This window comes from Thermobia domestica, chromosome 3 (genome assembly GCF_964235325.1).
Source record: "Thermobia domestica chromosome 3, izTheDome1.hap1.1, whole genome shotgun sequence".
NCBI classification, from domain to species: Eukaryota; Metazoa; Arthropoda; class Insecta; order Zygentoma; family Lepismatidae; genus Thermobia; species Thermobia domestica.
Genome location: NC_137456.1, coordinates 76,548,502 through 76,569,324, shown reverse-complemented (window position 1 = coordinate 76,569,324; position 20,823 = coordinate 76,548,502). Strand labels below are relative to the sequence as shown.

Genomic DNA, 20,823 nt, shown 5'->3' with positions numbered 1-20,823 from the left:
TATATATATATATATATATATATATATATATATATATATATATATATAGTGTGTGTGTGTGTGTGTGTGTGTGTGTGTGTGTCTGTCTGTCTGTTCAAAGTACCCATAATTTGCACTCATTGATGGTTGGGTATATTTGTAACTTTTGTAAAAATAAGCAAAGAAAAAAGTACAAAAAAAAAAAAAAAGCCAAAAGTAAATGAATAAAACAAATGTGGTTGGCACTTTCTTTAATAAAGCTAAATTAATCGTTAGGAATTGGACACTCAACAAACTGGGGAAAATTTGATAAGAAAAAGGGAAAATTTTGAGTCATTTGAGGAAAATTTTCTTAATGAAACCTACGAACACTGCAAACATGGCATTAGTAAAAGATACCCACGATTCGACACATTTCTAATTCTGCTTTTTATACTAATTTGAAGATCCTGAAAGCAATGAAACAATTTTAAAACTTATCCATCCATGGAATCAAGAGAGAAAATACCTCTAAATTTAGGATATTTGTATTTGCTTAGTTACAACCAAAATTTAAGCACTTCATGAACGCATATGTTTATAAAAGTAATTACATTGGATTCTGAATTCTCAAATTAGTATAAAAAGCAGAATTAGAAATTTATTCAACCGTGAGCACATTTACTATCGGCATAAACGGTACTTTAAAGATTTTAACTTTAAGGTCATTTTTCCTGTGACTCCATGAACGGATATATTTAAAAATAGTTTCATTAGATTCGCCATCCTCAAATCTGTGTTTGTCTCATTTTCAGTGGACTCAGCTGTATCGTTAAACACTGTTCAAAATTTCTTCAAGGAACCCAAACTTGCTTGCGACATTGTATACATAAACAAGAATTTTGGTTGGATTGCTACAAGCATCAACAAACTTGAAACTGTAGGGCTTCCTCTCCTAGAAGCTATGGAGATATATATGAGGATGGAAGAAAGAAACTGTCTGCTGTCGGGGGAGATGTGGGAGAGACAGCTCGAAGAACAGGGGCGCCGGAACCGGGGGGGCAAGGGGGGCAGTTGCCCCTCCTGAAATTTTCAAAGGGGGCAAGATACCCTTTTTGCCCCCTCACTTTCAGACTGTAGAAACATCATGCAACGCTGATTATATTAACTAAATTTTGCTTTTTATAGTAATGTGAAAAACAATCTCTATTCCAGATTAATCTTTCTCTTTGAAACAAGGGACCGGGCGCTTTTTCTGCCCCCATGTTAGACAGAAAGAGTTAGGAAAAAGAACTGAAAATTCTCTTTATTTCCATTGGTGTACATTCTCAAAACACTTTAAATTCTTTTAAAATTGTTGTTTAAGTAATCGTAAGTCTGCAATATGAAACGAGTCCTCAAGCGAGATTTTAAAGTTTGAAAAATAAGTAACACAGTTTAAATGAGAAACAGAACATTTAGGGACTAAATACATTTTCCATAAAGTTAAATTAATGTTCTTACAAACAATGTGCAGAGTGCAGTAAGTTTTATAGTGAGGAGGAAAAATGTATAAGGTAGGATTAATAATACAGAGCATATAAAAAAATGCGATCTCTATTGTCGTTTTGTTCGTTTAATCCTTTCACTACCATTTTTTTCCGAGTGAGAAACATTAATATACGGCTATTTTAAGTTGTTTTCAAACGTATAAATATATATAAAAAACATTTTCCACCGTTTCGTTTTTCGACGTGGGAAGGGTGGGACATTATGTATCCCTCTGATATTTTTATGTGGGACCTGTATGTACCAGTGGTATTGACTGAATGATCATTTTGTATTTTCAATTATGAAACGTATATTGTCAGAAAAACAATTGGGTCGTAGTTATGATTACAAATATTTTACATTTTGGCATCCTTTTCCAAATTACAGTTCATGCAACCACTGCTTTATCACTAGCATATTGTTCCTCACTTCCATCTGTTCCATTATCACTTTCATTGTTCACGTTCACTTCCACTACTGTCTATTTGATAATGTTAATAAGAATTCTGTGAACCATTAGCGGGCTTCTCTTTACCAGTGGATCATCAATTTATAGCAGTAAAATGTGGTAAATTACCAGGGGTCCTCTGAGAATGTATCGTGGGACACATATATCCCAGTGGTAGTGAAAGGGCTAAGATATGAGGGCAGAAACAGAACATCTATTTCAGCTCTCCTTTCAGACCAAGTTTGTAAACAAGAATAAGGAAGACAGTCACTGCTTATAATAACTAGTAGTGTTAGATATTTAGCTCCCAGTGGTCAAGCAATCAGTGGACATTTGCATAGTACGGGTAATTTGATGTCAGTCCTGGATGAAAGAAAGATGGATGTGCCTGTTCTCAACCAATGGATTAATCGACAGGATAACTGGCTTAGTGCTGATTGAAAGAATGAAATTTTAAAGATTATGGGACATGCAATATAGAGAGACTTGGTAGCAGAAGTTAGAGTCTCCATTTTATGCAATCATAGCCGACTCCACGACTGATATTTCAAAGAAAGAACAGTTGTCTCTGTGTTCGCTGTATTGACTCTGATTTATCAAACCCAACAAAATATTTGTGGAAATGATCACCCCACATGGCACAAAATCGGAAACAGAATTCACGATCAAAGATATTCTAACGAAACCTAGCCTGAATGCAGAAAATATACGCGAACAGTGTCATGATGGTGCAGCTGTCATGTCAGGACGAGTGAATGGTATGCAGAAGATAACTTCGACTCAACATCCGAAAGCTGTATACATTCATTGCAATAATCATGCGTTAGATCTTCCATTGCAGGAAGTAGCACGAAAATGCGAATCTTTGTGTGACGTGCGGGCCATAGTGAAAGACGTTTAGAAACATCAACCTGGATTCTGCAAAACGATAGACAACATACGCACGCCGACATTGTTCTTGAACCCTGTAAAACTATCAACAAAAGTAATCCTAAACATTTGCTGCCTGTTTGTCCTACTCGCTGGTGTGTTAGGCGAAAATCTCTAATCAGATTTCAATCTACTACAAACGAATTCAAATCACGTTCGAAAAGAATAATCAGTTATACAAGTGGTCCAAATGATGCTAAAAAAGTAATTCTAAAATGGCATTTGAAAAGAATGAACAAATTCGGAATATTTTTTTATGATAAGTCAGTATACGTGCTATTGTACCTTGTGGACAACTGGCGAAAGTGCTTAAAAATTCTGATTCTTCTGCTTCTGGAGCTAAAAGAGCAGCAGCGATTCTATCTAGAGGATACTCTGAGAAACCTACGAACGGAGAGTGCATTTGAAAACATCTGTAAGGAAGCAAAGAAAAATGTAGACAGACTACACTTAAAATTGCCCACTTCATCAAGATCAAAGAGAACACCAATTAGGTTGGAGGAGACTGATAATCCTCCTATAGCAGCAACCCTAGAACCTGTATCAGATCTTCCAAAAATGTACTTCGAAATCATTGACTATTTGTTGAATGAAGTACAGCGTCGTTTCAATCAGCCAGGCTTCAAACAACTCATAGAACTCTACAAGATACTTTCTGAAGGAGCTTTATGTGCTGGTGTGCCTCTCTCAAGAGAATATTTGAAGCAGGAATTGGGAGTTCACTCGTCGGATTTTAACCTGGATAGATTATGAGCACAGCTCAGGCTGCTCCCACGTACTTTGATGACGACTGAGTCGCTAACGACCATCAGAATATTAAAAACTATTAGTGCTGAAACCCCAACTGTTCGCAGTCTTCTCGACCAAGTTGTTCGTCTAGGGACTTTCGCTCTCACCATGTCAACTTCTTGAGCATTTGCGAAAGATCATTCAGCTATTTGCGTAGTCTAAAGACATATTTGAGGACGTCCATGACGCAGGAAAGATTGGCTCATCTGCTGTTGTTGCATATGTGTAGCGACCAGACTTAAACACCATTGCAAGAGAATTAATATCAAAGACAAGCGAGAGAAAAGTTACTATTGGTCAATTTTGAAAAGAAATAAATGGGGAATTACATAAGTGAAAATATTATACGTATTATAAGCAATTATTTAAATTACAAAATAGCACTTAAAATTCAATATAAACTTGAATTATTTCTTATTAATTGTGTCGTACTTTATTAGTGTTGAAGTGAACTGAATATAATGAGATTAGGAAGAGAGGTGAATGTAATAAAAAACTGGATATACTGAAGTATGTGTAGTAAAAAATATAAATAACTCTGAATAATTAATGTAATTGAATTTTCTATATAAATTTTATGAAGTCTTTAGTGAAAATTCCATTTTTCCATTTCTGGTACGAAGTCAAGCAGGTAGAAAAAAATATATTTTCTTATTTTTTACTTAATTATGTAGCCTGTTTTATAATGTACAAGTTACTTTCTACTACAAAGTGCTACAAAGTTTGTAGTTCTAAATAGTAATTTCTGCAACACCAGAACTGGATTTTTAAAAATATAATTTTAATTTCCTTATTTCCAAATGATTTAAGTAGCTTTAAGATTCTTTAATAGTGTCCGTGTGACCATGTCCAATACAGTTAAAAATATGTACCAGTATATAAAATGGTAAAATTTGTGCTTACAGTCATTGTGAGCAGTACAAATTTTACAATTTTATGTTTTTAATTCTGATTTCACTGGTTGAAAATTTCTGCACCAGACCAAAATCCAAAACAAAACTGACACGGGATTAATTAATCTAAAGATGTAAACTAAGATGCCTTTAATAGATGGAAATTTCACTCTCACGAAACTGTTTACAGGTTCATTATATTATTATTATTATTATTATTATTATTATTATTATTATTATTATTATTATTATTATTATTATTATTATTAACCAATCAAATCAAATTATTGTTACATTACACACATATTCGCATTATCTTACCTATGTTACATTCCCGTATCTATTTTCTAGACAGCAGTTTGCCCCCCCAGCTGAAAAATACTTCCGACGCCACTGTCGAAGAAAATTTGACGCAGTGACTGAAACGAACTCACGTTATAACAGCCTACTGATATTAAGCCGCATTCTCAATGGTGAAACAGTTAACCCTCCTAATGATATTTCTGCCAACCATATTCACCTCCTAAAGTATGCTCCAGTTACTTCTTGCGACGAAGAACGAAATTTCTCTGCGTACAAGAACATATTGTCTGATCGATTTGACATATTTCTGAGTATTTGGAAATATATATATACTGACGTATTGTAAATTAAATAATTGAATATATTCAAACAGTGCCTGCCCCAAGATTAAAGGTAACTTGAATTTTTATAAGTGCATTTTGAATTTTTTAAAAAAAAGTGAGCAACGAACATTTACTTTCGAAGATTTTGAAATGTATCTGATGGTGATTTATAGTGAATTAAATATATCCGAACTATGGTTAATATCTGAATGTACACTGAAGATGATCAAGAACACTTAATGTAAGCATTCTGATTAGGGATGCGCACGAGACGAGTCGAGACAGGATTTTCCTGACAAAATTCGAGTCGAGACAGGATTTTCCTGATAAAATTCGAGTCGAGACACGTCTCTTCTAATAGAAAAATATACATTTCTCGAGTCGAAACATCACTTTTACAGCACATTTTCGAGACGAGACAGCCACAAATCTTGTCTCGTACGCATCCCTAATTCTAATATTGTAACTTGAATTTTAGTAAGTCCTTTTAAAATAAACATATCCCTTTGTGAGGAAATACATTTAAAAGAAAAAAATAATTAATATTAAAAATAAATATTTTTAGTACATATTTCATTATGGATTTACATTTTTAAAATATATTTCAGACATATTTATAACACACTTATGTACAAATTTTAACGATTTATATTACGTGAAAATCCAGGCTCTACTAATCTTATATAAAACAAGTTGAATCCATGGAATGATTCGGGTTGGAGTAATCGTGAATATTTTCGTAGAAGCAAACCCGCTTAACATGGGGATTTACTTTCTTGAAATGTGGTACATCAAATATTATGGTATACAGATCATTGTTTCTCGAGTTATTGAACATCAAATTTGGGTTTGGACTTAATGAAATGAAATATTATTAAGTCACGACCAATAAAACCCATTCGATCTTGACTAAATTTGGAACGGTGGCAAGAGCCGCGGTGGCTCTGTGGTGGAGCGTTCACCTCTAGTGCATGGGGTACCGGATTCAATCCCAGCTCCCGCCAAGTGAACTTTGTGGTGGACAAACACCGTCTGCGAGGGTTTCATCGGGGTTTCCCGTTTCCTCCCACTTTCTTCATTCCACTATTTCATTCATTTCTCATTATCACCGTCTCCTTTAGCCTAGCCGGCATAACTGTGGGACGTAAAAAAATCAACGATTTAATTTTATTTTTTGGGATGGTGGTAGATCTTCATGAGCTTAATTATGTATATGATACATTATGTTGTGCAAGATTTTTTGTTATTTGCAATCCAAAGTCGGATTTTGGATTTACTTGAGTCCAAACTCCAAGTTTGATAGTCAATAACTCAAGAACGGAATGCCTGTACACCGAGATATTTCACACACACATTAGGCTTGTTAAAGTCTAGCAACACTTCAAATTTGATTCAGTGGAGACCTTTAGTTTCCAAGTTATTAGTTACCAAATTTTGGGCTTCGACTTAATAAACCTGTTACGGGAAGTGAGTACAGTATGTATTTATCAAGATTTGATAAAAAAAAACAAATGAAGGACGATTTTTCCCGCGGTTGTTACTAAAAATTTCTCTCTCTCTCTCTCTCTCTCTCTCTCTCTCTCTATATATATATATATATATATATATATATATATATATATATATATATATATATATATATATTAGGGATGGACACGAGCGAGTTCGAGCGAGTTTTCATTGAGACTCGACTCGAGAACTCGGCTCCAAAAATTTCCTCCAACTCGACTCGAACTTGACTCAAGTCGAGTCAAAACGAGCCAAATACTGTGTGTAGTTTTAAGTACTTTTTTCAAGTATGCTACATAGACAATATAATTATTATCAATGATACTTACTACTACTACAACTTTTATTATTATTATTATTATTATTATTATTATTATTATTATTATTATTATTATTATTATTATTATTATTATTATTTTCATTATTATTATTATTATTATTATTATTATTATTATTATTATTATTATTATAACACCGTGTATTAGTCTGCACGGGCTCAAGCCCGACCCGGCCCACGGGCCAGACTCATGTCTACTAAGCATATATCACTTCGGGCCAAACTTTGTAAATATACTGTACAAGGATATTTATTGGACCGTTCTTTCTGGAGATCTTTTAAAGTGTAACTGCAAAATTAAACTTCTAATTGCTGAAATAGAAATGTAATTTTGCTTTCATTATTAAGTTTCTGTAATTTGGGCTCATTTGATTATCACACGAGGTCGAGCCGGACTCAGGATTAAATGCTCAAACATATTTCGGACTCTGGTCGGGCGTAACATTATAAATGCATGGGCCGGACCCGGACTAAAAATTCCGGCCCGTGCAGGCCTCTACCATGCAGGGGTAAAAGTGGCTCTGAAAAGGTAAAGGGACGCTTCACATCACACCGTTCCCCGTGCCTATCTTTCCCCATTGTAATTTTTTTTTAGAAAGTTAGGGGACGCCACATATATTTCCGGAAGTGGAGGACGACGTCCCTCCGCGTTCCCCCGCACTTTTACACCTACTATTGTGTATAAACATAAAAGATAGGCGGTTTCTATCTGAATACTAAAAACTAGTTGACTGCTGACCTCGGTAGTCGTGAATTTTAGGAAGCAAGAACATAATTCCCGAAGTTCTGGGTTTGAGTTCCGGAGGTGCAAGTATCGTTAAGGGTAGAGAGCGCCGGCCAAACATGTTTAAAACTACTAGACCCGGGTTTAGGATCCTCAACCGAGCCGGCATGAGCTGTTCACTCAGTTGAACCGAGCTGAGCCGCTTAACATCACTACCCGGGTTGGGCTTCTGCTTCGGCTCAAAACTTCGACCATACAGGTCTCAGCTTTAGTGGTAAGAACTACAGTACATACTTATATTGGTGCCCACGAGTTTTGAGAATGTCTCGTTAGAAAAATCCATTGTCGTCTGGTTAATCGAGACGAGACGAGATGCGATCAGTGTCCCATCTCGTGAGCAACACTAAAAATATTCCACATTATTGCTTACATTTCTCATAGCTTTCGCTTTCCAGTCTAATCAACCCATGATTTCACAGCAAGTTAAAACGAGCGAGCCATTTATCAAACTCGGCCCCACTCGAAACTCGACCTCAAAACAGTGACTCGGCTCAAAACTCGACTCGAGAAAATTACCTTTGACTCGACTCGAATTCGCTTCGAGTTTCGAGTCGAGTCGGGTTTTAGCTCGAATCGTGCCCATACCTAATATATATATATATATATATATATATATATATATATATATATATATATATATATATATATATATATATATATATATATATATATATATATATATATATGTGTGTGTGTGTGTGTGTGTGTGTGTGTGTGTGTGTGTGTGTGTAAATACAGGATGGTAACAAACTACTTGAACCTCCGTAAGCTGTGTGTGGGGGATTTCCCAAAGGAATGTACGGATAAACTATAACCTGGCAAGTAATCTCTACGTACCTTCGGAGAATCCCTCACACACATCTTGCGGAGGTTTTGAAGCACACATTTTTCAATCGAACAGGTATGACTTCGAGTGTCATGTTCTAAACCGCACTCTCTACGTTGCGTTGTATTTGAATCACAGCCCTCTGAAGTTCATTTTTCCCACGATTTCGGCACCTTATATCGCCGAAACTATCCCTCACTGATCAAAGTTTTAGAGGACTTTTTTTTTTTGCTTGTTTCGATGTCAGGAATCAGTTCCCGAAGTTTGTTCCAATAGTTTCTTACCACCCTGTCCAGTTGATTCCAAGATATGGACAATCAAAAATTGGTTCCTCGCGTATTCCTTTGGAAGTAATTACGGATACTAGCCTTACTTGATAGGCTACCCGCAGTTCTGTTGAGACTAGCGGGATAATATAATGCTCAGGATGCAAAAGCAAATCTATCCGTGGAATACAACGCTAAAATAAAGCTAAATATTTTTCTATCTGACAAGTCAAAATACTTGAACATTCTCTATTTCCAAAAATTCATTCATCTTACTAAAGTTTTTGAGTGGGTAATGGAAATGGTGCAAAAACTTAACTAAACGAACTCCTTCGTGTGATGTACTCTGACACTACTGGCTTCTAACTTAAACCTACCTGTTGTTGCATCCCCGACTGCCTCAGAAAACTTTTCTCCTTTGCGAAGTCCACCTTCATGCTTCTTTTCAATTCTCCGTCTTTCCTGGTTTCGTCTGCCATTTTCTATCAAACTGCGTTCTTATTTCTTCTGTTATGCTTTGTTAAACGTTTAACAAATTCCTTAAACAACCACACTTTATATATGCAACTTGTATGTTACCAAAGGTTTTACATCACTGCGATATTCACACAATTAATGTCTATAAGTGGTCCCACAACTACCCACAATGACACAAGATCTAATAGATTTCACACAGATTATCTCGTTTAGAAAGCACAAATGTTCGTTTACTATAACATTTGCTTTGCTATATCTGAGGAAAATATAAGAAATTGCAACACTTAATAAAAAAGAAGAAATGTACACAATGTACAGTATTAAAGTAACTTAAGATGTATTGCTTTTAACACACAAAAAGTTCATTTTAGAGAAAGATGAGTAAGTTTTCGTATTTGCTCGGGGACTGCAGTCACTGGATATTGAATCCGATTTCTTTATCCACAAAGCAACATTGTAATTTTTTGATTTTCGAATGCGATGTGGTTCGTTGATTTATTATTAATTTTTTTTTCTAATCTTCGAAAATTCGCTTGAAATAGAGACAAAAGACTGAGAGAGGAGTACTGATCGCCGCTAGTCAGCCATTTTCATTCTCTTTCGTCATGGCATGGCTGTCAAACGAAGTCCAGAACAAGATCCTTTCTGTAAGATAACAAGAAAAAAAGTAGTTGTTATTTCCACTCTTAAATATTGTATTCAATTAACCTAACTTAGAGCAAAACCAACACTCGAGAACAATTTAGTATATGTGCATTTTAAATACACCATAAAACAGTGGTGCCCACCCCCCCTTATGTCCATGACGCACCCCCCCCCCATTGTCTACCCGTAAGTGTTCTTCCATGAAAAAATCTTCTTTTCGATTAATTTTTACACTCCCTGAAACATATTTATACAGATTTTTAACCCCCCCCCAAATATTTCAATGACGCACTTTGCGTCATAGCCCCCTTTTGTGGGCACCCCTGCATAAAAGAAGCATAGTGGGCGGTATTAAGAGATAATTTGTTAATCACTTGTCAGTCACGAAATTAGTTAGTGTCGTATTAGTTCTGTACTAATGAGGATGTACTTTTTGGTATTCAGAGTCTGCTTGGAGTTCAGCTAATAAGTTGATTTAGGTATAATTGTCTAGAATAACTCCAATACCTTGAGTGAGAAAAGTAAATATGGCAACTACGGAAATCTAGATGTGCGCATTTGTAGTCTGTAAAAATGAAAATATATGAAATTCTTTGTGGTTTGATATCACAACAACTTATAAATAGTTACGAAATCGAATTATAATTAAGATATTCATTTCTGAGGGATGTATTTACGGGGGAATAAGTAGAAGGGACAATAGAAGGATTATGTTCTAATTATAAGGGAAGATAATTTATCGATCAGTTGTATATATTCCTCAGAAAACTAGATATTTCCCACTCATCTCTTAGTGTTCACTTTAAGAAAAAGTTCTGTTTTTGTAGAGGACTTGGCCTAATATCTGTTTCATAGTTAACTTACCTGATAAGGTGAAAGGAAAGAAAGAAAAAGACAGGTAATTAAACGCCTTTGTATTCTCGTAATGTAAGTTTATTGTGGCTAAATCGTAGCTAAACTAAGGTACCCTGTGCTCTAAATCAATTAAGTCACATGTGATTAACTTAGTCAACTACTACGTGCTAATCAGAGATTCTGAATACACTTCTGATAACCATGCCTTCGTCAAATCCTTAGTATGACGCTAATCGTTCGTCAAAACATCTCTGTAATCTGCATAAGACCCAGTGGACGAGAGTCGTTTCGACGCGTGATTAGTGTCATACTAAAGAGTTCGACTAACATACGCTTCCTGCACTAGTCAGGTCTTTAGTGTAACGCTAATCATAGTCAAAACGACTCTGCATAAGGCGGAGTAAGTTTATATTCTATACTATCAGCCTCCCAGTTCCAAAAAGTTACAACGGGCAAAGATAGGCACGGGGAACGATGCGATGTCATGCGTCCCTCTACCTTTTCGGATGCACTTTTACCCCTGACTATCAACATTTGAAACTTACGAAGAACCTCAAGTTAATTTATTCAGGATACGTTGAACGATATGATCTGCAGGCGAGTGTTCATACATCAGGACGAGCGGGCAGACTAACGTCTATTTATTATTATTATTATTATTATTACAAGGTCCATCCTTAAAGTAGTAGGACTAATTTTTTTTCTTTTCATTTTACAGACTGACGGCGGTTACTCCACCTGTTGTTGGTTGAGGTGGGTCTAAGGAAAGACAGGAAGAAGCGCCAGTCGGCTGCCAGCCATAGTAGGGTAAAGATCGCTCGTCATCGTAGCCTCTGCGAGTGACCCTCGTCACGCTGCGTCATGGCCAATCTTTTGGAACAGCATTACGCCATCAAATTTTGCGTGAAGCTCGGTAAAACTGGAAAAGAGACTCATGAAATGATCAAGACGGCGTACGGTGATAACGCCATTGGAAGATCGAGTGTGTTTGAGTGGCACAAACTGTTTAGGGAGGGGAGAGAAGAAGTTGAAGACGCTGCACGGCCAGGACGACCTTCGAGCTCCAAAACGGAGGAAAATGTTGCAAGAGTGAAGTATTTGCTGGACAGTGACCGAAGATTAACTGTTTGCATGATTGCAGATGAACTTGGCATTGCTGAAACCCAAGTTCACGAAATTGTGCACGAACAATTGCAAATGAGGAAAATTTGTGCAAAGTTGGTGCCGCGAGTGCTGACAGGCGAGCAAAAGGACGTTCGCAAAAGGACTTCCGAGTGGTGGCGTATCTGGCCCAACGTAACATTGCAACCTTGCCTCAGCCACCCTACAGTCCCGACCTTGCGCCACCAGACTTTTTCCTCTTCCTCCGCCTCAAAACCACCCTGAAAGGGCATCATCACGGCTCGGTGGAAGCATTACAACAGGCCGTGACGAGGCAGCTGAACAGCATTCCAGTTTCCGCCTTCCAGGAAGCGTATGAAAACTGGAAATCCCGCTGGCAGCGGTGTGTGGATGTAGGAGGATCATATTTCGAAGAATATTAACCGTAAGTGTTATTTCTGTCAATATCTTATCTTTAATTGACTCAGTCCTACTACTTTAAGGATGGACCCTGTATTATTATTATTATTATTATTATTATTATTATTATTATTATTATTATTATTATTATTATTATTATTATTATTATTATTATTATGCATGAAAGGAAAATGAAACGTACAAATTAGTTTAAATATCTAATTCTATATTTATTTTTATCATGATCACCATTCTTTCTTTTCTTCTACCATCACTCGAAAGTAAAAACCAGGGGAAACATTTAAAGTAGTTAGTGGGTAAGTTTTATAATTATAATTTATACAAATGATTTAATAAAGACCTACTTGAGAGAAAAGACCAATCATATGCGTTTAAAAGAAGCTACCAGTATTGCACTTTGAGGCAAGAGGACAGGAAGACTTACGGGAATCACCACAGATTATGGTGAATGTACAAAATTTGTGGTTAGTATTCAACTTCTGCAAGGGGAGGGGTCAGCGAGGAGAAAGTCTAAGGGCAGAAGTCATAGTTGGAGGCCCTACGTTCGCTACTGGGGCCTCATTCTGTTGCAACATTTGTGGATCGCAACGCAACGCAAAAATTACAATAAGCCAGCGTTTCCCAACCGGTGTGCCGCGGCACACTGGTGTGCCGTGAATAGGTCGCTGGTGTGCCGCGAGGAATCGAAACAAAATTATTAATTTTATAGCAATGAAATTGCAAAACGTAGGGAAAATGTATATTTGTATTTCACATTACTATGAACCTCTACTATGAATCTACAATTATAGCGTGTTAGTGTTCCATACCGGATTAGTGTTCTGTACATTTCTAATGTTGAAAAAAGTATTTGTTACCATTGTTATGACCATTATTGCTTCTTTATTGTTGCACACTATTTAGTAACTTGAAAATTTAAAATATCGTTCAATCCTTTCGACAAATTACCTACATTTGTGTTTTAAAAGTAAAAGAGATTTGTTTATTCGTTCGTTATTTAGTGATCTTCCTTCTTAGTAAAAGGTTGGATACAGCTTTTAAAAAGAAAGTGTATTTTTAAAAACCTGAGTCCAATATTTCATTGCAATTGTTTTCTATTTTTAAATTAGAATGAAAAATAATGGGGGAAACCAGTGATCAAGCTTTCTTCTCTGTGAGAAGGAGATCAATAATCACAGAAAGAATCACTGTGTTTTATATTAGAAATAATAATATCTATAAGTGTGCCGCGAGAATCCAAGTAACACCCGTAGTGTGCCGCAAGTTGAAAAAGGTTGGGAAACGCTGCAATAAGCAATTATAAATTTTGTTATGTTACGACATACAGGGTGTAACAAAAAGGTACGACATTTCAGGGGTGGATTCCTTATGGGTAGACAAATGACTGTTCCAGGCGAATGTCACAAGTCAAAATTACATATTTGTGGAAACATGATTTTTAAAGTTTGTTATTCTATCAAAATTGCTCCCTGGAACACTGGTACATCTGTCATCTAGCGGTTAATTTGTTTAGTTATGTGAAAATACCACCAAGTAGAGCTCGCTTTTCTCTCTCTCTTCTCTTTTGAGCGATGATAAGACAAAATTTCCATTTTTTGAGTTGTAACTCTCTTCCACCGGGTGTGCGTTACGTGATATATATATATATATATGTGTGTGTGTGTGTGTTACGTTGCGTTAATGCAAACGACTGCGGAATGAGGTACGTGATCAACATATTTAAATACATAGATAAGTACAAAAATAATATTGTCCCAACGTAGTTTAACGTTTATGTTGGCCAACCAACCATTTGTCGTACTTCTTTCATAGGGTTGGCAGTAAGAATTTGGTTGGCAAATGCTCGGCAAAGAGGCCAATTACAACGTAGAGCCAATGTTGGAATTTGGCTAGCTTTAATATTATGTAATGTATAATGTTTACACTCTATAAGCCACGGGAGACAATGAGAAATGTAATTGAATGATCACGAAAGAACAGCTGTAACGAGGATAGTAGAAATAATTGGAGAACACACACACACACACACAAAAAAAAAAAAATCTACGAACGCAATGCTGACCACCGCACGCTTACAAAGCCTGGACCATGTAGTCTTTCCACCATGGCCTGCACTACCTTCAATCCCGTGAAAGATTTTAGTTCTTTATTTACATCGTTAAATGAACGTGTTTTTAAAAATCACGAAAATCTAATAGCTTATTATTAATAATAATATTTTCTTAAAGTTCTGATTTGGTTGTGGGGCCTAATAGATAATTCAATTTAAATGTTATATTTCCAGTCCACTGTTTCTTCGAAGAAGAAGAAGAAGACTGTTCTTTCTTTCTTCTTTCTTCTTGACCGCTCAGTTATCATGAGGTTTCTGTCCTTATAACTTGAAAAAGCTTTTTTTTTTTTCATCGCTGAAGGAGCGAGGGATTTAATTATCTCTTGTTTTCAAAAACTCAAGTGTTTTCTCGGAAGAAGCATTTCATTTATTGTGCTAACTTGATTGCTCTTGTATTTCTTTTCCTTTCTTTCTTTCAAGTCCCAGATGGTCTTCTGCAGGCAGGCATGCCTTATTCCACCGATTGCCGAACTTTATTGACTGATGAAACTTTATAAAACCCTCATCAAATCGCAACATACCTAGGTATTTACTAATCTATATATGTATATAAAAATGAAAATGACAATGTTTATGACTTAATAAATCTTGAACTACCCGACTGATTTCGATCAAATTTTTAACATAGATGAAGTTCGGATGTGGGATGGTTTCTATCGTTTCACTTTGACGGTACAGCTTAGGGAAGGGGTATCTATCTATCTATCTATCTATCTATCTATCTATCTATCTATCTATCTATCTATCTATCTATATATATATATATATATATATATATATATATATATATATATATATATATATATATATATATATATATATATATATATATATATATATGATCAAAAATGACCGATATTAGTGTCGAATCCTTTTGGGGTCGCTGAGATGAACGGTGACACTTCGGATGCCGTTTAAATCCAAATTCAGCCCACAATAGTAATATTTAATTTATATTTATATAAATTACTTATTATTTTCTGATTGTTCATGATATATATATATATATACTTTTTTATTTTATCGATTTGAAAGCGATTCAGTAATAGTAAAAAGTGACTGACTAACGGAACATATTACAAATATTTCTTATTTTAACCCAGCGAAGCCGGTAATTGACACTAGCAGTGATATAAATTATAATAGTATAAGACTATTACAGGGTGGCCCAAAAGTAGGTATACACCTTTGAATTTATCAAGTATAGCATTGTAGTTTATGGGTTTATTTGCTTTGGCTCTTCGGAGCTTCAGACTTAAGTAAAAACACATTAAGAACAAATAATAAAGAAACCAAGTCTACCTGATCGATAACAATAAGAAAGATATAAAATGCAATAAGTTGATCAGTACGGTACTGTATACCTACTTTTGGGCCACCCTGTATATTTCTATACAGTACCAAAATATCCACAGAGTAGAATTTAGCAATGTTGCTGCCGTTGCAGGTGTTGACTAATACATATAATCTATATAAAAGTAATTTTTAACTCATTTCATATTAAAGATTTCATGGTAAAAATAAAATGTGTCGTACAAAGTCTAGAGACTTTCTGGAGAACAAATTAGTTTTTAAATCCTCAAATTTCGTGATACACCCCATGATGCTACGTGACACATCGGTATGTCGCAACACAACGGTTGGGAATCACTACTTTATTCTATATTCGCTGGATACAACTTCACATTCATTGTGTAATCAATTTCCAATTTTCAGAGGCTGCTAAAGTGTGCTGATTGTTCTATTCATTTCAAATGCTTTTGCTCCACTAACTACCTAACTAAATCTTTGGCCAATGGAACGCCGCGGTGGTTCAATGGCAGAGCGTTTACCTCTGGTGCATGGGGTCCTTGATTCTATCCCAACTCACGCCAAGTGAGCTTTGTAATGGATAAACACCGTGTGCGTGAATTTTCTCGAAGTTTTCGAGAAGTCGAGGAAGTTCTCCGTTTCCTTCCATTTTTTTCATTCCATCATCTCATTCATCATCATAACCATCTCTTTTAGCCTAGCCGGCATAACCGTAGGACGTAAACTGAAAGATTTCATTTTATTTTCTATGGCCTATGGAACCCGGAGGTTCAATGCCGCGTTTATAAAAGCTCTTCATTGACTTCTGACCTTAGCCAGTTGCATCAAGTTTCTACTTTGTATTCCTATTTCTGCGAGATCAATTTTAATTGTCCTCCTATCTGCGCCTAGGTATACCTAATGGACATTTTCCGATTGGCTTTCCAGTTAATATTTTGCAAGCAGTTCTACTTTCTTACATTCTGGCTACATGACCTGCCTACCTGAGGCTCCTAGACTTATTCACCCTAACAATGTTAGGTAAACCTAGTGGCGGTTTTGCATTGACGCAACGGATTCGGCGAGTCACTACACTTTAAAAAAATAAATAAAATAGTTTTCTATTTAGCTATTCTTTTCTCATCAAATACTCGTTCCATCAAATAAAATCAACCATTCCTATGTTAAAATCTATTCCTATGTAACTACTAGCACCATTGATTCTCCTATGCTCTGCGGGAGACCCGGGTTCGATTCCCGGAAGGAGCTGATGTGATTTGGATTCCACTTTAATCAATAGGTCCCGTCTCATATAGCGTCGCTGCTGAAAGGGACGTTAAACTCAACTCAATTCAACTCTCCTTCGATGCGATTGCCTATGTCTCTTGCTTTCTTAGATCACCGACTCTTTTAGACGTTGGACGGAGTTGGGGAGTGGAAAGTCCGAGAAACATTACCATGGTTACCGTGCCACGCTGACACACTGCTCACATGTGTAAGTTTCCGTCATTTCCCATTCTCGTTCCTCTTGGGTCCAAGTATTTGTCTCAAGATTTTATTCTCAAATACTTTCAGTCTACGTTCTTCCCTTCGAGTAAGCGAACATGTTTTGCAACCATTCAGAACAACTGGCATAATTATCATTTTACATACTGTATATTTCTTTAATCAATACTTAAGAGTATGGTAAACATTTTGGTACCGATAATAATGGGTGGCCACTAGCGAACTAGATATTGGTAATACTAGTGCAGTTGGTACCAAAATATTTACCATCTTCTTAGGTATTGATTAACATCAATGTCATCTCTCTACAACTTATGGTTCCCGAGCTATGGCTTTTAAAATAATCTTGAAATTGGCCATTTTTGGCCAATATCACGGGAACGGTAAGTCATATAGAGATGATATTGGTGTTAATCAATCCCAAATACAATGTGAAACAATTTCGTACCGATAATAATGGGTGGCCACTACCGAACTGGCGATTGGCCGAACCAGTGGCCACCGGTTACTATTAGGTACCAAAATGTTTACCATCCTCTTAGGTATTGATCAATATCAATATCAATATCATCTCTTTAGAACTTATGGTTCCCGAGCTATGGTTAGTTAAATATCTAGAAATTGGCCATTTTGGCCAATATCACGGGAAAGGTAAGTCACAAAGATGATATTAGTGTTAATCAATCCCTAATAGAATGTTAAACATTTTCATGTCGATATTAATTGGTGGCAACTGGCCAACTGGCCAATGGCAAAACTAGTGGCCAGTTGGCAGTGGTCACCGGTTGCTATTTGGTACCAAAATGTTTACCATTCTTTTAGATATTCATCAACGTCAATATGATCTCTCTATGACTTATGGTTCCCGAGATATGGGTAATTAAATCTCTGGAAATCGGTTTTTTTTTTTTGTGCCAATATCTCGGGAACGTTAAGAGTGACCCAAAAATTTGATCACTTTCTCTGATACTTTTTGATGCTCTATCAAATGCAATATTCAAAATTGAAAAAAAAAATCACAAATAACAGACAGACGGACAGACAGACAGACAGAGAATTCAGTAACAAACGTTTTAAGTTCGTTGAAAATCATTCCACAGTGTCAAACTACAGTAGACTTCCAAACAATGGGAATTCAATACTTGCATTTGAAGTAGTACATCTATAACTACTTGTTGGAATAGATTAGTAAGATTAGATTAAAAGATAGAACCTGTTTCTCGGATGTTGAGTCCATATCAAAAAGCCATTAGTCACTGTGACTTACTGTCTTTGTTCTATGTCCATAAAGCTGGAAACAGAAAATAGTTAATTTAAACTACTTCCGGATTGAATACGTGGGAAGAAGAATCGATTGTAAAAAAACTTCATCTCGATATCTTTTACCATTTTTGCTCTACGAATATCAGTATTGAAATGGGAAGTAAAACTAAATTTGAACCATTACCGCTTTTGGTAAAGTGTTTATACAACACACTCTTTAGAACCTGAATCAACTGCAGAAAAACTGCATCTGGATATCTTCTAATGTTCTTGCTATACGGAAATCATTATTGAAACCGGAAGTAGTAGAAGTAGTAAATGTTAATCACTTTCGATTTTGATAGAATGTTGCGGGATGTAACAGTATGGTCTATTCAGACCTTGAAGCGTTTCCAGAAAGCCACTTGTCGCTACTCAATACCATTTTTGTTCTATGGCGATAAATATGGAAACCGGCAATGGTTAAATTGTACAGCGGGGGACACTTCTAAATGGTACAGCCACATGGAGATTTACGGCTAAGGTGTACCATTTAGAAGTGTCCCCCGCTGTACCAATTCCGAATTCAATAGAAAGTTAAGAGAGGAGATAGAACTTACTGTTTGGAAACTGAATCGATTGAAAAAAAAACTGCATCTCTTCCCATTTTTTGCCCTATGGAAATCAGTATTGAAACTGGAATTAGTAGAAACTTTTAACCATTTCCGGTTGTGGCAGAGTGTTGTGGGTTATGATGATGTTTTCTTGACACCCTGAATAGATTGTTAAAAAAAAAAAAAAAAAAAAAAACTGCTCGTCGCTATATTTTATCATTTTGTTGTATGCGATAAATGTTAAAACCGGAAATGGTTAATATGAACCACTTCTAGTTTGAATAGATGGTTAAAGCTGTGATAGAATCTATTTTTGGGATGTTGAATCAATTGCAGAAAACCACATCTCGATATCTCTCACGGTTTTAGTTTTATGAAAATCAGCACTGAAACCGGAAATAGTAGTAAATCTCAACTGTTTCCATTTTTAGTAGAATGTCTGGGGTAGATATGGTACGATACCGTGAAACGATGAATCGTTTGAAAAAAAAAAACTATGTTATCGTTTACGTTCTACGGTGATAAACGTTGAAACGGGAAATGACTTAATTTGCAATACTTCCAGTTTGATTAGAGTTAGTGGAGGAGATTGAACCTATTTTTGGGACCCAGAATAGATTACAAAAAATCGCATGTCGATCTCTCTTACCGTTTCTGTTCTGTAGAAATCAGTATTGAAACCACAAGTAATATTAAATTTGCACCACTCCCGGATTTGGTAAAGTGTTCCTGATAGTCACGGTACGTTGCTTTGACACGTTAAATCGTTTGCAATGAAAACATTTCTCACTATCTGTTACGGTTTCCGTTTTAAGGCAATCAACGTTGAAACCGGAAATGACTAATTTGAACTTTACTTTCGATTTGAATACAGTTACCGGAAGAGATGGAACCTATCCAGGGCAACACTGAATCGACTGCAAGAAAACACATCTCGATATCTCTTACCGTTTTTGTTCTGATACCTATCGACAGACAGACGGACAAAGCCTTTCTACAAATTTCCGAACTTATGCATTGATATCATTTGAATACATAAGAAAGTTACACATTTTATATTTAAGCTGAACGTTACAATTTCTCTACAGCGCACATAGGGCCAAAGTATCGAGTTACGACGCCAAAAATAAAAAAGTTGATTCTATTGAATATCCTGCTCAGAAATCATCATGAGATGACTACACCTATATGCCTTTATGCGGAATATGATTAAATTTTATTGTCTTATTGCCGAGAACGATTATTAGCTGCAATTGCAATATTTGGGTTTGTACTTCGTCATACTTTGATTTCACATTGTGAACCGTTTCCTTTTTCTTTCTTTTTATCTTAGAGGCAATTGGTCGGCGCTAACTTGTTGATGATGGAGTCATGTTCTTCCAAAATATTGTTGTGTTCTTACAATTAGATTGACACACGTACAATGGCACAATGGTACATAAAAGTATGTTGGAATCCATGTATTAGGAGTCATTCGCGAAAGTTTGTTTATATATGCTGTGGCCACCGCTACCATTTAGGCCCAATTTATAATAAACATCGATAATATCACAGTCCTCCGAAATGTTCTGCAGTATCACATCACTCTGTACTTGTACTAAATGCAGAGCTCATCTTGCAGTGGAATCACAGCCTCGTTTTCAGTT

The 20,823-nt window shown here is 36.0% G+C and overlaps 1 protein-coding gene across 2 annotated transcripts in view; it reads right to left on the bottom strand.

Moving 5' to 3' along the window:
- The window catches only part of LOC145680524 (uncharacterized), a 250,580-nt gene that overhangs the window by 206,312 nt on the left and 23,445 nt on the right, over positions 1-20,823 (bottom strand). For both annotated transcript variants that reach the window (XM_081751131.1, XM_081751132.1), the window contains exon 2: positions 9,274-10,018. In XM_081751131.1, coding sequence (XP_081607257.1) covers positions 9,274-9,375 — 102 coding nt within the window. In that variant the 5' untranslated portion in view covers positions 9,376-10,018. The remainder of the gene's footprint in view (positions 1-9,273; positions 10,019-20,823) is intronic.